Source organism: Echiichthys vipera, assembly GCF_963691815.1.
Source record: "Echiichthys vipera genome assembly, chromosome: 11".
Taxonomy (NCBI): domain Eukaryota; kingdom Metazoa; phylum Chordata; class Actinopteri; order Perciformes; family Trachinidae; genus Echiichthys; species Echiichthys vipera.
In genome coordinates, this window is record NC_139836.1 from 23,273,773 (window position 1) to 23,289,691 (window position 15,919).

Genomic DNA, 15,919 nt, shown 5'->3' on the forward strand with positions numbered 1-15,919 from the left:
AGGCAATTACAGAGAAAGTAGCTAAACCGAATGTTTTGTACACTGTGTAATTATAAAGACCATTCTTCAACACATGACTATTAAGTGGTTGAAATATTTAGTGGCTGGCAGTATTGGATATGTTCAAAACAGCAACACAAGGGAATTCATTATTTTAGCCACTCAAAAGACTCATTCATTCGATTGTGCTCATAGAATTTACAGGCTGCAGTGTTAAATTATGTTGGACATACTGTGTGTAGCCACTGAAAACCAAGGTCACTCCATTACTAAGACCTCTGGGAAATGGAGAAGTCACATTAGTGCTCGCAATTGCTCCTAAAATCCTGTTCCCTTAAAATTGGCTATAGTGGTCATAAAGTTGTCACAGTAAGTGGAATAAGTCAATAGTTCCAAAAGGAATGACTCGTTCACAGTCGACCAATGGATCAATTCCAATTTGAGTGCTTTTGCAAAGGCTCTTTCTTCAGTCCATGTTCCAGTGGCAGAGCTGAGAAATAAGCCTTTCCATTTTCCTGGGATTGATGATGGCTGTGCTCAAGCCAACATACAGCTTTCAATTTCATCATGGAATAGCTGCACATGAAGAAGTTTATAAATGGAGAGTGAGGCTGGAGATGTATCAATACAATATTGATGTTGTGATAGGTGTCAGCTGGGATTTGGGTCGTCATGATGGACATTGTGAGGATCTTGTTTTAAGTGACCGTGTCTTTAGGTTAAGGAAATAGGTCGACAGTTTGGGAAATACTGTCAGAAGATCGATACCCCTCTCTTATCTATCAGCTCAATATGAAGCCGGGGCCAGGAGATGCTTAGCTTAACTCAGCATGAAGACTGAAAGCTGTGGGAAACAGTTAGCCTGGCTCTGTCCAAAGGTTAAAAAAACCTACCAAACAGGACCTTTAAATAAATGAATATGCTATCTTGTTTATTTAATCCATACAAAAACTGAAGCATAACAACTACTAGTTGCAGATTTATTGAGGGGGTTATACATTTCTTGGCTAGGAGTTTTATTGTCACCAAAAGAATCTAAACCTCAAACCCACTTCAGCAAGTCACTGCTCCCAACCAAGAAATAAACTTGCACATAACCCCCCCTTAAACCACAGTGTGTCATTTTATACTTGAGTGTTTGGATTACAATAATGAAATGTAATCAGTGAGCTTTAGAGGTGCTGGCAGGGAGATTTTGTTAGCTTTGGACTGAGCCATGATAGCCGTTTCCAGTCCTAATGCTACTCAAAGCTAAACATCTCCTGGCTCCAGCTTCCTATTTATGGTGCAGATATGAGTGATATTGATCTTTTAAGCTTACTGTTTAGATACAGATTTCACCAATGTTACAGTGCTCAGTTGAAAATGTCTTACTGTTGTTTTAGTTATTTATATTAGTGGTAACTAGGTAAGGTAAGTTGAAACCAGGTAATGTTAAAGGTCAAGGTCACAAGGCTTTAAGGTTCATCCTCTCTCTGAAAGACTTCCTCAGTTTGCTCCTCGGTGCAGGAACAGGGCCGTGACTTGGTCGGAGGAAGCCATGTTCACCTGTGGCTTCAGTGTGCTGGCTGTGGTGGTTCTGGTACTCCAGCTGCTGCAGAAGAGGCTGAGGTTGACTTTGTGGTTGTACGTCTAGGACACCCAGTGGAGCATTTTTGCGGCTAAGGGCTCCAGCTCCTCCAGCATTGCTCCGCTGGAGCTGCTGGATGATGGCAGAGAATTTGGCATCCAGAGAGGGTCTGCCAGTTTTGGACCTTGTGGTCGGCCGTGAAGTGGAAGTGCAAGTGCTGGCGTTCTCCTTCTCCTGGTATGAGGGAGGAGGAGGACGATGAAGAGAAGGAGGAAGGGGAGGTCTGGCAGGGCGGCTGGGAGGAGCATAGGGCTCTCTATCAGAGGGAGGGGGTGGGGCACGGCGCTTCTTGTTGCCACTGGATGTAGAGCTGGGGTTGGCGTTGGGGCTTGAACAAGGGGTGGAGGTTTTGCTCTTTGACAGAATACCCTTCTGCACTACCATTGAATGGGACCCGTCAAACAGAGTGGACCAATTAGGCGCTTCCTTCTCCTCTTCGTGACCAATAAGAAAGCGGCCGTCCGTCTCCTCGATCTTGTTGTGGATCATGTCTGTGATGCTCTCAAACTTGCCAGGTGAATTGATACCTGCACATCAAACAAAATGAGCAAACAAAGTAAATTAAAATGAATTAGGCAAATGTTAAATTGGTGTTTTCCCCATATTTAATTGAAATGGTATTATGTATGTTATTAAAATGCAGAGAAAATATAATAACACTTCACAAAGAACACATTCATTTGCATGTAAAGAGGTTTCATTTACATGCGTCACCACTGAAATTGAAACTATTATGCATGGTTAATAAAATATATTTATTCCATTGTGGCATGCCATTTCTTTTGAGCACTTGCATCACACCTTCTATAAATAGATATAATATACAAATCCTGTAAAAGAGTCAGCCAATTATAAACCTCTGTCTAACTCACTTCACCCACTCGCTCCAATTACTCTACTCACTGAGGTCATTGTAAACAGAGTCTGCCTGCTTGGTGAGGAAGAGTGATGGTTTCCGTGGTGACGCGACCTCGATCTTCATTAGCTGGTTGCAGCAGTGCAGCCACTGGCCTGGTTGGGAACAAGGAGAGTTGTGAGAGACACAGATAAAGGTTATGCTATGTTTTCTTGCCAAGAGGACTTAAGCTAAATATACAATATGTGCAGACTACGGATGTACACACACCTCCTCCCCTTTATGTATTCTCAAACACAACAAGACCTTTTCTAGAAACATACCTGCTCTGTACACACATGCTCTATGTAAGCTTTACTTTTATATACAACCCTCTGCTGTATGTTGACATAGAAACACACTTACTCTGATCATAGAGGTGCTGGTGGAGGGCGTCCAGCCAGTCCTCCAGCTCCTCGCTGGTTTCCGTAGTGAAGACGATGGTCTCAGAATCCTCTGGTGATGGGTTGATGATGGACAGACTCCTGGATTTCTGGCCTGCTGACTCCTTCTCCATCACACGGATGCGAGTGTCCTGCAGAAACAACACGTAACTTATCATAGACTGAAAATGAGTTCCTCTGTATACAAATGAGAGTGACACTTGAGATATTGCACTAAAAAGTACATTGCTGATATTGCAGAACATAAATAAATAAATCAGCAGCACACTGCCAAAGATGCAAGCGGGATCTCAGTTAGTAATGGGGTATTTTGTATTTTGGTAACTCTGCAAATGTTATTGTTTGGAAAACTCTGAACTGTTAAATTAAAACAGAAAGAATAATGTAGTCATAACAATGACAGGGGTAACAACAATAGCTATTCCTGGTGTTATCAACATTTTCACTTTTCTACCCTTGCATTTAATTAATATAATAAGTGCATTTACAAAGAAACGCCCATGCACCTTCTTCCAGTACTGTGTGTTTTATTATGTGCTGACATTTCTTTTATCAATAAGCTCAAGAGAACAGCTGAGCCCAAAATGCAAATGAAAGTGTGGGATACAAAGGTTTGGGTTGTCTTACCTTGCTGATGGGTACAATGAGAGTGGGCTGCACTTTGGCTTCAATTTCTTCCGGGGTGAAGTAACAGGACAAAACTCCAGCACTCAGCACACAGTAAAGACTGCAGCAGCGGTACAGCCCCTCCACACTTTGCTGAAAATAATCAGAATAACAAAAGATAAATAAACTTAAGTATTTAAACCCAAAAACCAGCTATGGCGCTGATGCATATAAGAGTCAACGCACCTTCTGGCTGAGGTAGCCTGTCATCATGCTTTGTGTCATGCAGGCAGGCTGGGCCACCAACCGGCAGCAGAGGTTGCCATAAAGCGGAAGCCAAGATGTCCACTCAGCTGTGGAGATGAAGAGCAGCAGAGGCAGTAAAATCTGCATTTGTTAATCTTAATAAAGTATATGCTTTATGAATAGATCAAGACATCCATTAAAAATAATTCTTGAGTAAAAAGGTAAAACTACATCATTAATTAATGAATCGGTGTAGTGATACACATCAAACACATGAGAGAGAGCTGATGTGTGTCCCTGTCCCATGGCTCCTTGTCATATGAGCATTTAACAATAACTCACAATGTGCACTGTGGATATGAACACTAATGCACCATGGTGCAAACTCATTACAAAAGTGTATCGCTGGAAATAGAGCTAGATTACAAAAGCCTGCCAACTTTCTTATCCATTTAATCACTCAAGCAAAGGAAAAAAGGTAATCGAAGGTAAACTTCAATCATGGGTTACTTTGTTTAATTTTAGATTTCAATTTTAATGATGTAAAAATATTGTATCATTCCCACCGTACTGATTCAAATCGGGGACTAAAAAGCGTAATCCCTTTATATCCCCAGATATTAAATTTCTGTGCTTTTGCTTCTTACCGTCTTGGAGGACAATGAGGGAGTGAGACTGAAAGCTGCCTTCAGCCTCAGGCAGACTCAGTGTAGTGTAGGCCAGCAGGCTGTACTTTGCTCCACTGGTACAGGTAGAAACATAAACAAACATATACACAGAGTTTAGCATTAAAGTAAAGTGCATTTAGTTATTTAATCCCTTGGTTTCTCAGACTTTACATTATAAGAGTCATGCTCAACTCTATCGTCAGCAGTAAATAATAAGAAAGATACTCTAACTCTTTAATTTCAACATGTGCTCATACCCTACAGTACTGTGCTTTGTTCAAAGACCTAATGATCCCAGTGTTTTTCCTCCCACTGAACAGGTGGTATGCATCGCTTACAGATGTTCAGTTAAGAGATTCTTTAAATGCTGTTAAGCACGCTTTTCCTCTCAGACACAAATAAAATACAGGCTGAAACATTAATAGCGTGCACTTAAAAAAGTAAACGATAAAGTTCAATTTATTGGCTCAAAAAATCCTATGAATGTCAAAAGGCTAAATATATCAGTATTCATAACACAAAATATTGGTTTGAGTCAGTTTTTGTAGCAGTAAGAAGCACCGATCAAGTTTGTTCCCAACTGCAAGAGAGCCAAGAGTCTGTAAAGTGTTTTATGGGTCAGCACAATACATACAAGGGTACGGGGTTGTACTGCAGGAAAGTGTCGGGGTCTGGACTGTCCAGCAGGGGGCACAGCTTTTTCCCAGCAGTTTTTCCAAGGGAGTTGCGGAGCTTCTTGGCCAGTTTCTTTGGCGTATTAACCATGGTGAGCTCTTCCTCCAGGGCACAGCTCCACAACTCCACCTTCAGCTCAAACTGAGGAACTGCATTTTTACTATGACAGAACAGATACATTTCAATTAGAGCACAAACAGTGGATTGTTTATAGATCAAGATAAAACATGAAACAAAATGTTAAAGATTCATGATAATACATTTCATTGGACATCAATTGTGACCAGTAACATCTCTAACAATACATGCCAGTGCTTGTAGAAAGAAAAATACATATTCTGATATTCATAATACTGAATAAAGAATACATTTTAAGCAACATATGCTTAATATACCTCCATCATTTAGAATTTTCCAACACTGTATCGCAGCACTAAAAGGGGCTTCCCAAAAGTAACTGCAGCTATTCTGTGTATTATTCTGCATATTTGACATAAACAATAAATACGTACAAGATGGTGGTGACTCCCTCAAAGCAGATGTCAGTGACTGTTCGGTCTACCACCACCATTTCTGTGTCAAACACCTCTGAGCCAATCTGCATCAGACAGAACACTGCCACTCGACGGGAGCCTAATGAACACAAGGGATGTACAGTATGCGTTAGTACAGCAAGTATCAACAACATAACATGAGGCAAAGGTAAACAGGAGGAGCAACTTACTCCCTCTGTTGTTAAAGTGGGCTGAATCCCTCCAGATCAACGGAAAGCGCAACCCTAAATCAGCAGAGTGGAGAAAAGTTAAATAACAAAGAAACACTCTTCAGAGTTAATTTGTAAAATGCTTTATATCGATTTGAATTAATGGGTGTCAGAGTTGTTCTGAACTGACACTCCAGTGCTGAGTTATTCTGGATTAAGGGGATCAATCTTACCAGACATTGCAATTGTCCCATCACAGGGCACGCGGTCATCTGAACCTGGATGTGAAAGTCTGAAATAACAATTTAAATTTACCATCACAGTTTTTCACAATATGTGTATCAATACATAAAATACACTGCAACAAAACAGCACTGTCATTGCTTCTGCTTCTTATTTATTTCATTTTCTATATTTCCCAGATTTAATTTCTTTTTTGAAGCTGAAATTTGTAAGTATATTAGTTTCATCTACGGCTTTATCTTTTGAGAATGTGTGCTGAAAATAGATGCCAGGGTCTGCAACTGTGCAAAATCAACACAGTGAGCGCCCGATTCTTTACCTCATGACTGCTCCCGTCATGTCCCGCTCCTCTTTCTTCTTCTGCAGTTGTGAGAGATAAGCCTTGATCCTGGCGTTACAGGTCAGCAGGTTCTTAGAGGCGTTAAGAACCTGTTCTCTCTTACTGCAGGCGAGCAGCAGCTTGTAAGCACCGTCCCGCATCCGCATCTCAAAGTCAAGCTTCTCTTCTATGTTAGTGCTCTTTGTGGACAGAAGATACAAAGGAGAAAGTTCAAAATGACCAAACTACACCATTTAAAACACAGTCAAGCAGCTAGCTAGATAACAATAGGCAATTACCAAATACATGATGAGTGAAGTTGACCTTGAATGTTGTTTTGTCAAGAAAAACAATTCCCTCCAGTGTTAAAAGTGTTACATCGCTCATAGTAACACACACTTTTAAAACGACCTGTGACCCTTTCCATCCTCAACAATGCACTTAACCTTATCTGCCTCTGAATCTGAGTTGTTGTCTTTTTGGCAAAGACAACTGAGTGATTTACCTCACTCAACAAATGGGCAGTCTGTCTGGCACAAACAGAGCAAAAGCTTTTAAGGGCGCACTCACACGGGCTCCATAGAGTTCCTTGTGAGTACCAGACATACGACAACCAAATATTATAAGGCTCTCTGGAAATATGATCTTCTAGTGCCACTGGTAGCTACCACCACAAGAAGGTACCACCACAATTAATTAGATCATGACACAGTAACATTTAAAACTTGTGGCAGTGAAGTCAACTTCTTTTTATTACTCAAGAGAAACTTTATGGGGAAGAGTGAGGTGACATGATGTGTGCAGAATGGGAGAGGAGTGGTTAGGAAAAGCACTGAACAGTTAGTTTCATGATGACCAACATGTTTGAGGGGAGGACAATGGCTTAATGTAGATATGTAGATCACAATGTATGCAATTTAGACGATAACGCAATATGGAAATATATGGATGGTATACTTTTTTTAAATAGAAAATGAATGCATTTAGACAACCTTGATGATAAAGTTACTGGCTTATAGGTAAGGTAGCCATGCACAGATACATACATTGCAAATGTATGTTTAACATTAACATATATGAATATTTTAATAGTGATCATTGTAATATATTAGTATTGCATGCACCATAAAGAGCTGTGTGTATAGGCTTTAGGGCCAGTTTAACATGCAACTCTCAATTTAGAACAATATTTGTAGTAGGGGGGCCCTGCTTCGTCTCTCTTTCAGCTCCATGACCTAAACAAGAAGACTTGGACACTTTTCTCATGCTTTCTTTCTGATCTTGTATTAGTTTGAAAAGTGTTAGAGCAAAGAGAGCGGACTCAACAATGCTCTGCAGGGGGGTGGATCCCGAGAGAGCACGGCTCTGGTTTCAGGGAGCTGAATGGCGTTAAAGGTGGCGACTCCCGTATTGGATAACTGGCTCATCCAGCTAGCTTTGCCCCAGGAAGTGCTGGTTCAAGATTCAAGAAGCTTTATTTATCCCGAGGGAAATTATCGTGCAACAGTTTCAATACAAAGATGGGAAAGGGTCAGAGTAACAATAAGCTAACATAAATCAAATCGAAATAAAGCTAGCATAAAATAAACAGGTGTGTGAATGTTTGAGGCAAACGTTAGAAAATTCAAATCAATATTTACAAGCACGGCCTAACCACAATGTTAGTCATTATGGAAGCAGTGTAAACTAAAATAAAGGGAAAGAAACTACATTAGCTCGTTTACGTTAGTCTCGTTGCAGGTTGGACGTTGGACGCCCCTCCAACGTCCAACCTGCAACTGAACTGTCATTATGATTCAGTGTTGACGGAAGAAACCCGTCTGTAACTTAACAGTTTCCTTTTGCTCATACCTCAGTTTGCAGAAACAATGTACTCTCTCGTATTTTCTTCCGTTTAATCTCCATAGCCACCGCGGAACCGGCCGATAATATCGACCTGGAGCTCCCGTTTCGCCTGGAAGTTTGAACACCCCGCGGGTCCTCCATGTTGTCTGTCCATTCGCTGGCAACGGCAGGAGGAACACATTCCTGCTCCAACTGCCAACGCCTCCAACCGATACGGGGGCTCGATTTGTGACACGGCACCTGCCGCCATGACGGTATTGTCAGGTAAATGCATAAGTAAGTCCTATTAAAACGATCAATAAGCAGTATTACGCATTAAACTCTTCGGGAAACTTTTTAAAAAATGTAATAAAAATGTATAATGAGGTTACACGTTGCCCATGACGTTTGAACTAAAATGACGTTAACTTCCAAAAAGGACATAACCAATCTTAAAACAAGACACAAATGGGTAAATGCCGGATTAAATGTCGACCGTGTTAAAGAAGTAGCAAACAATAGATACGATATTTAATTAAAAAACTGTATGAAAGTGCACAGGGTCAGATAAACAGTTTGAAAGTAAATAGTAAACAAGGCTCCGCTTTGCCAGCCGGTACACCCGAAGATAGAAACCGAGTGCTCCCACGCCGACACGCAGGGAGAACGTCATTACGTCATTGTGCCAGACAATTACAACGTTTTTGATTTTGAATTTTTTTAGATGGTATATTTAGCTATGCTTTTATTTTAGAGGGAATTTATGTTTCTAAAAAATATATATATTTACAATACTTTAAACCTACATTTTAACCTTTAATTCTCATTTTCTGTACATGCAAACAAAACATGTATTAATTGTGCAGTAGCTCTTCTCACGTGAGTAGGTTTTAATTAACTCGTATTCATCACTACAGTATGTCGTCATAAGCGGTTTAAAATCTCTACTTTTTTTAAGTGATGCACATTTGATCCAGCAAGATTATGGAGGACTAAACATGACTTAAGTCTCAATAAATAAATGCATATATAAACCTATAAATTATTACAGGAATAAGTAAATAAATGTATGTATAAATAGATTAAAAAATGTATAAATAAATAAAAGTAAACGAATGCATAAATAAACGTATAAATAAATACAGGAACAAGTAAATAAATGTATATATAAATAAATAAAAACATGTTTAAATAAATAAAAGTAAATAATGCATGAATAAACGTATACATAAATACAGGAACAAGTAAATCAATGTATAGATAAATAAATAAATGTATAAATAAATACATAAAATAATAAATAAATGCTTTACATTTATTTCTACATTTTCATTTTTGTTCACATTCATTTATTTATTTATTGAGGTAGGAGGTCCCATTTATTCTTGCATTTATTTATTTATTCCAGCATTTATTTATTCATTTATTTCTGCATTTATATTTTATTACTGTATTTATTTGCATGTATTGAGACTTAAGTCATGTTACCTAGTAAAGGTAACGTTAATAGTGCTGTGTTCTTGTATTGCACCATGCTCATCTAATGTGACCGTTTCTGCAGCTGTTTGGTTCCGGTGCATCTTCGTTGGGTGAGTGAGTCCAGGAAACCCGCCCGCCCGGTTCTGGCTTCTGGTCGAGTTGGAAGCACCCATGGCTGGAAGTGTAGACGCAGGCGCTGCTGAGGATGAACCGTGTCAAGCTGGTCAAGTTAGCCAGACCCAAAACAAACCTCCCCAAACTCCGGAAGTCACTGTATCTGCCTTCAAAATTAAATGTTTTGATCAAAATGAGATGAGTGGCATGTATAATCCTCTGTTCCGGTCTGTGCACAGTGATGTCAGCTACGGTGCCACCTGTGGGGCATTTTCTTTCTCATAAACTGTCTTTCACCCTGTACATTTTATCTTAAAAGGAAGTACCATTACAGCTGCAGCTGATTTATTATTATAGTCAATCAACATTATAGTCAATCAACAATTATTACTTATGTTTAAAGGTTAAATATGTCAAATCTATATTAAAAGCTATATTTTTAAACAAAAAATACACCCGCGGGGCATTTTGATGGGTACAGAATAAAAGTATTGCTTTTCCATAAAAAATTTTAGTCTGAAATAATATTTAAAAGCCAAATAGCGGCCGGCAGTGCTGGTTGCCAGAGTTGTTTGTTGTTGGGTGCAGCTACTGTAGGCTGGCTTTGGGTGAAATGGAGTTTGCCAATTCTGCAGCTGCTTATTTGTCCCAGCAGCTGAGTGACCGGTGACGGGCAAAAACCAGAGTCAATATGGGCAGCATTCACTTGATGGACTGAGATAACGGAGTTCAACGGCATTAAAACGAACGCCGAAATGGCTACGTTTGTCCTTGATCGGTAAGCTAACTTTCATGTTTACTTGGCTGTAACCGCTAACGCTAACTGTCAGTCAAACTCCTCTGCAATACTTGTTTTTATGGTGCGACAGACTGTAGGCTACTGGACCGGGTCTGACCAACCTGGCAACGCAACTGCTTTTAATTATATTTTGTTGTGGCGACTACGATCTTGAAACACTAGATGGCGGAGTTCTGCTCATTCTCCATATCCAACCTTTAACGTTTTTGTAGCCTGCTTCAGTGGAAATTCCCACATTTACGGGGTTCAGGGTAACATTCAACACGTTTTTGCAATTTGTGTTGTTTATGGCTAGAAACACAAACATATGTTGATTTCTAATAATATGTCTAATTATGACTTTTTTAATAGAAATATAAACATCTGCACACAGTTGTCAGAGCCTTAAAGACCTTTTTTATGTATTTGTCTCTATTTAAATATTAAGATATCTATTTAGATACAATAACTAAGACATACAACTTAATAATGAAAATAATTGAAAGAGTGTATTGTTGATATATTAGAACTGTCTTATTATTTTCATGCCTCACAAACAACAGGGCAACATTTATCCTACTCACTATTTTTAAATTTAGTGTTTCATCATTAATAGGTTATAATCTATATTATTTTATGTTGCGGTGGTGGGATATGTTTTTACAATTTTATACTTAAATTGATCCATATGGATTTTTGACTCTGGTTGTAAATTAACAAGTTGCTCTCAATGTACTTAAAGTATTTGTCTTGCTTGTGTATTGTGTTATTGTAGTCTTTGTCTTACAATGTCCTATTTTATATTGGTCACGGTTTGTTGTAATGTGGATGACTTACATTTATTATTACATTGCCCTGTTGTAAAGACACAAGGACCTCAGGAAGAACAGCTGCTGCAATGCAAGAAGATCCTAAATAAACAAAGAAAAACACACAATTCAGAAAACAATTTTCACAAAGATAAAAACAGACATACAACTGAGAAAAACAAGGGCAACAAATAATGGTTAAAATAAACATAGAAAGTAATAGTCTCACTGTTATTTATGCTGTGAATCCTTCCTGATACTTGGAAGGAGAGAACCCCCCCCCCCTTTCCCTTTAATTTATTTATTTACTTTTACTATTACCTACATTTTTTACTCTATTTTGTCTAAATGTACTTTAATTATTTACTTATGTTTTATGTTAGTTACCTAGTTATTCACTGTGACTACGTCGGACGTGTTGTTGGGAGGGATAGTGGGGATATGTTGGGCTTTTGTTTTGTTTTTTCTTTTCCACTTTAAAGCAGACGCTCTGATGCTTTTCCCAAAATCAATAAAGAAACTTGGAAAAAAAAATAAACATAGAAATAATAATAAAATTATATCTTTATTATATATATAAAAGCGACTATAAACGTTGTGCTTTGTACATATCAGTATTCCTATATAAATAAACATTTGAAAGAAACAATATTATAATAGAAAGATCCAAATAATTGTAATAAACAAGCAATACTTATGGTTCAAAATAAAATGATAACATGAAAATCATACACTTTTGTCCCAACTTTAATATTAATATTGTTTTCTAGGTGCTAATCCTTCCCCACAGATTTAGGGTAAATTAAACTACAATGTTGTGTTCACGTGATTACAAAACTCTGCTTTTATTCTGAAAGGTGTCACAGGAAGTCATCATTACCACCTCCGCCGCTTTGACGCTTCTCTCGGGACGCTGGTCTCTTATTTTGCAGGGGAAGCGTTATTGCTGAGCAACGGAGGGCGAGAAGGCCGGCGCACGGAGCCAGACTGAGGTGCAGCAGCGGCGGCGGCGGCGGCGGCAGGGCTGGGCTCCACACACACACACACACACACACACACGCACACGCCTTGAACAGAAACACCAGGACGGAAAAAGGGGGTAAGTGATGAGCACATTTAAGAGTGCGGATTCAGATTAAATGTATAAAATGTAGGCTCGTAAACACGCTCGGGAAATACCCTGTTATGCTTGTGGAGTGGACGGCTTCTGTTCTGCAGCAGCATGACCATCCTGCCCTGCCTGTCCGCCTTTGTACACGCGACACAGCCTGGCCACTTTGCTGTCTCTGTAAAACAGAAATAAAAAGAAAATCACGGGTCACATTTGCCCTCCAAGCTGCTTTTATTTGTTACTGAGTTGTTTCGTCCCGTTGCATCCTTGTGTAAACCGCGAGGAGGCTACCGAGACAGGATGCACATCAATGAAGGTCGGCTACAGTGGACGCTTTGTGTCCTCATCTTCATTGGAAACGTCTTAACCTCGGGCTTCGTCTTTCAGTCTATTTATATTGTCTTGAAGGGTAGATTATATAAGTATTTCACTTTGTAACGGAGCTGTAGACTGTTTCCCGATGTCGGACGGACCCCCCCCCCCTCCTCCTCCTCCTCCTCCTCTTCTTGTGTGGAGGCTTTGTTTTCGTGGGGCAGATGTAGCTGCTGGCCTTCATGCATCCGCTCTCTTTGTGTTGAGTTTGATTTCTGCTGTCATCATCACATAAGATGTAAAAAAAAATGGGAATAAGGCAAAAATAATATGTGTTATAACTGCACGTGTCTCATTATAGACTGTCAAAGGTCTTTGAGATGCCTTATTTGCATGCCTCTGTCAAACAGATGTATGCAAAACTCAAAATTGTGTAAGTATTGGCTTATTATGAGGTAACTATTGAAGGAATGCATGCGTTTGATTCGCATAGAAGCAGATGCATGACAAATAAAGTTACACAGCTGTTTGAACATTTGAAACAGAGACTTCTGGCAGCAGCAGCAGCAGAGATCTGATTGCATCTATCCCTCTGTATAATTACACTTAGGTGCATCTAATGGCATTAAAGGTAGGAACGGTGACTGCATGTATTCAGATCAGGGTTTATAATACGGTTCCCCTCTTCTCATACTGGACTGATAAGTTCTTGGAAAGCTGGAGCTGCACATCAGTGAGTCTTGTTTAGCCTCCTCCTCCCTCAGCTGTAAGAATTCAAATTTTTTAGGGGGTTGTGCCACAGAATGTGCAGATAATACCATGCAGCCCGGCTCTGCTTCTTTCCTTTCTCTCTTCCCCTCTGCCTTTTTCCGCCTCCTCACCGTCCCCTCCACAAATGTGGTTTGCCGGCCGGCTGGTTGGCTCTACAGGCGGTTGCATTTTTAAAAACTGTGTCAGTGTCACAGGACGGTTGCTGCTCTCTCAGAGAGGAAGTGGCAGTAATGTCCGAGCTAGACTGCAGCCCGGCCTGCCGTTACACGTGTCCAAACGCAGATACAGTACAGATTATAACGCAGGCAGCCATGTGAAAGGATAGAAGTAGTGTTTTTTTTTGTTGTTGTTGAAGTTTTCCCTTGTTGTTCTGTTTTTCCCCTGATACTGGAAACCTCCAAACACATATACCTGCCTACAGTCACCACTTCTTCAGCGCTAAATGATCAAGTTGCATATGAACATTGATCTGGTAAGATAAGGTAAAATACTTATTTTGTCATCTCTGTCCTTCTGAGCTGCTTTAACTGTGTATCTGGTTCACTATCATAATTCTTTTGATGAATGAGCAATGTGTACAAGTATACGGAGGGTTTCTTCAATAATATGAACCCATTTTCTGTCCTAGTCTATAGTTGGATTGAGGACGTTGTTGTCCGGCCTGCCCTCGGCCATTGTGTATAGTAGGAAGTTTAGGAAGTGAGTTCATTTTACTTCAGTGGTCAGGGAGTGTTTTATTTGTGACTGAACACAACCTAGTGTGGAGCTTGATCTTCTAATCTATTCAATACTATTCAACGTGTTTTTAAAGTGTTGTTGTACCAGTGTGACTGTGACTGAAATAGCAGTGAATCCCACTTCTGTAATCTGCCACAGGAGAAACTTTTGAAAGGGTTATGAGAGTCCGATAGCCTTGCCCTGTGAAGCTCCGGCTTGTGTGCGGAGTCACAGAGAGAGAAAAAAAGGAGGTGAATACGAACGTTTGTGGCAAGAAAAGCTAGGGGACAGGATAGTGATGTAGAAAACAAGAAAATGCATGAAGCAATTTATATATATAATCATCAGCCTCTCCCTTGTTATGGAACATGAAGGGCGTGTTCGTTTTTTTTTTCAGCATTTAACTTCTCCAAATGAAAAATAAAACAGATTGACCTTCACATCTGTTTTGGGGTGTAACGCACTCGCCTATGAGTTTCTGTTCATTTGTTCTTCTTTCCACTGCAGATATTGATCTTGTACTGTATCTGTGCAGTTTCCATTTCCACCTCTCCCTCTGCCAGGCTCCTCCTGATTGTGCTGTTTTGCTAACGTAGATGTGTTATTTTCCTAAGTGCCAGTGTGGATTTCACTATTTCTGTCTGCTGCCGAGGCTATTGCTGTGGGTCATAATCAACATGGCAAGGCTGGCCAAATGCTAATGTTCCTGTTAAAGTGCTTTGGGTCACTCATTATCTGCTCAGCAGGGGCCAGCAGGGCCATAACAGCAATCACCAAACAAACCTGCAGTGCACCTGACCTGACACTGTGTGCTTTGCCTTGTTACAGCAATTTTTGACATATGTCAGACAGTTTTTTAAGAATATTGTAGAGGGTAAATCTACTAACCCAGGTCAAATACCTTTTTGTTTGCACAGATAGTTTAAAATATTTAAATTGAGGATACATAGCATATTAGTAGCATCAAACAGACATGAGTTTTAACCAATTTTCATCATTTTGTTCATCTGCCGATTATTTTGTTCATTAACTATTCTAGTGTATAAAATGCCAGAAAATAGTGAAAAAAAGACCATTAGGGTTTTCTTAAAGTCAAGGTGACTAGGGATGGGAATTGGTAACATTTAATTTATACCAATGCCGTTATTGATTCTGCTTATCGGTCCAGTTCTTCATCGAGTCCCTTATTGATTCCAGATCAGTTTTCTGTGTGGAAAGAAAGTTGACCTGTACAGAAGGGAAATCATCCAAGTTTGAACACAGTGTAGACATTTGTACAGCCTTCATTTTCTTTTAGGGTTTCTGAGGGCGCACTCACACTGTCCAGCCGTATCGTGCCCCAGAACGTTTCACGGCTAAAGTCTAGTTCCTTTGACCAGTGTGAGTTCAACCGTACCGCGCCTAGGAGCTGTACAGTTGCTGTCCCCGGACTGTTTGGGAGAAGTGGACTTTTGTAAAGCACGTTTGCACATGCACGAGCATGTGCACGTGTACGAGCACGCGCACGAGGCCTACAGCGGTTCTGACGTCATTTTATGTGCGCCTGTTCTGACATAGAGAAAAGTGTCCAGTGTGAGTGCGCCCTTAGTCAAAGACAAAAATCTGCTAAGCCTGC

At 40.0% G+C, this 15,919-nt stretch overlaps 2 protein-coding genes across 8 annotated transcripts in view; one reads left to right on the top strand and one right to left on the bottom strand.

Annotated features, from left to right (window-relative positions):
- Nucleotides 1-1,447: 1,447 nt before the first annotated feature.
- On the bottom strand, nt 1,448-8,375 carry rtkn2 (rhotekin 2; the record flags this gene model as incomplete). Its single annotated transcript, XM_083922795.1, has 12 exons — nt 1,448-2,157; nt 2,534-2,641; nt 2,892-3,060; nt 3,557-3,688; nt 3,782-3,888; nt 4,429-4,523; nt 5,084-5,284; nt 5,637-5,757; nt 5,849-5,902; nt 6,061-6,119; nt 6,390-6,589; nt 8,241-8,375. The coding sequence occupies 12 exons, from the start codon at nt 8,373-8,375 to the stop codon at nt 1,448-1,450; spliced, it is 2,091 nt and encodes a 696-aa protein (XP_083778921.1).
- A 3,976-nt stretch (nt 8,376-12,351) lies between these two features.
- Nucleotides 12,352-15,919, top strand: part of cep170aa (centrosomal protein 170Aa) — a 42,056-nt gene continuing 38,488 nt past the window's right edge. For all 7 annotated transcript variants that reach the window (XM_083922532.1, XM_083922535.1, XM_083922533.1 and 4 more), the window contains exon 1: nt 12,352-12,492. The gene's annotated coding sequence lies outside the window, so the exon portion shown is untranslated. The remainder of the gene's footprint in view (nt 12,493-15,919) is intronic.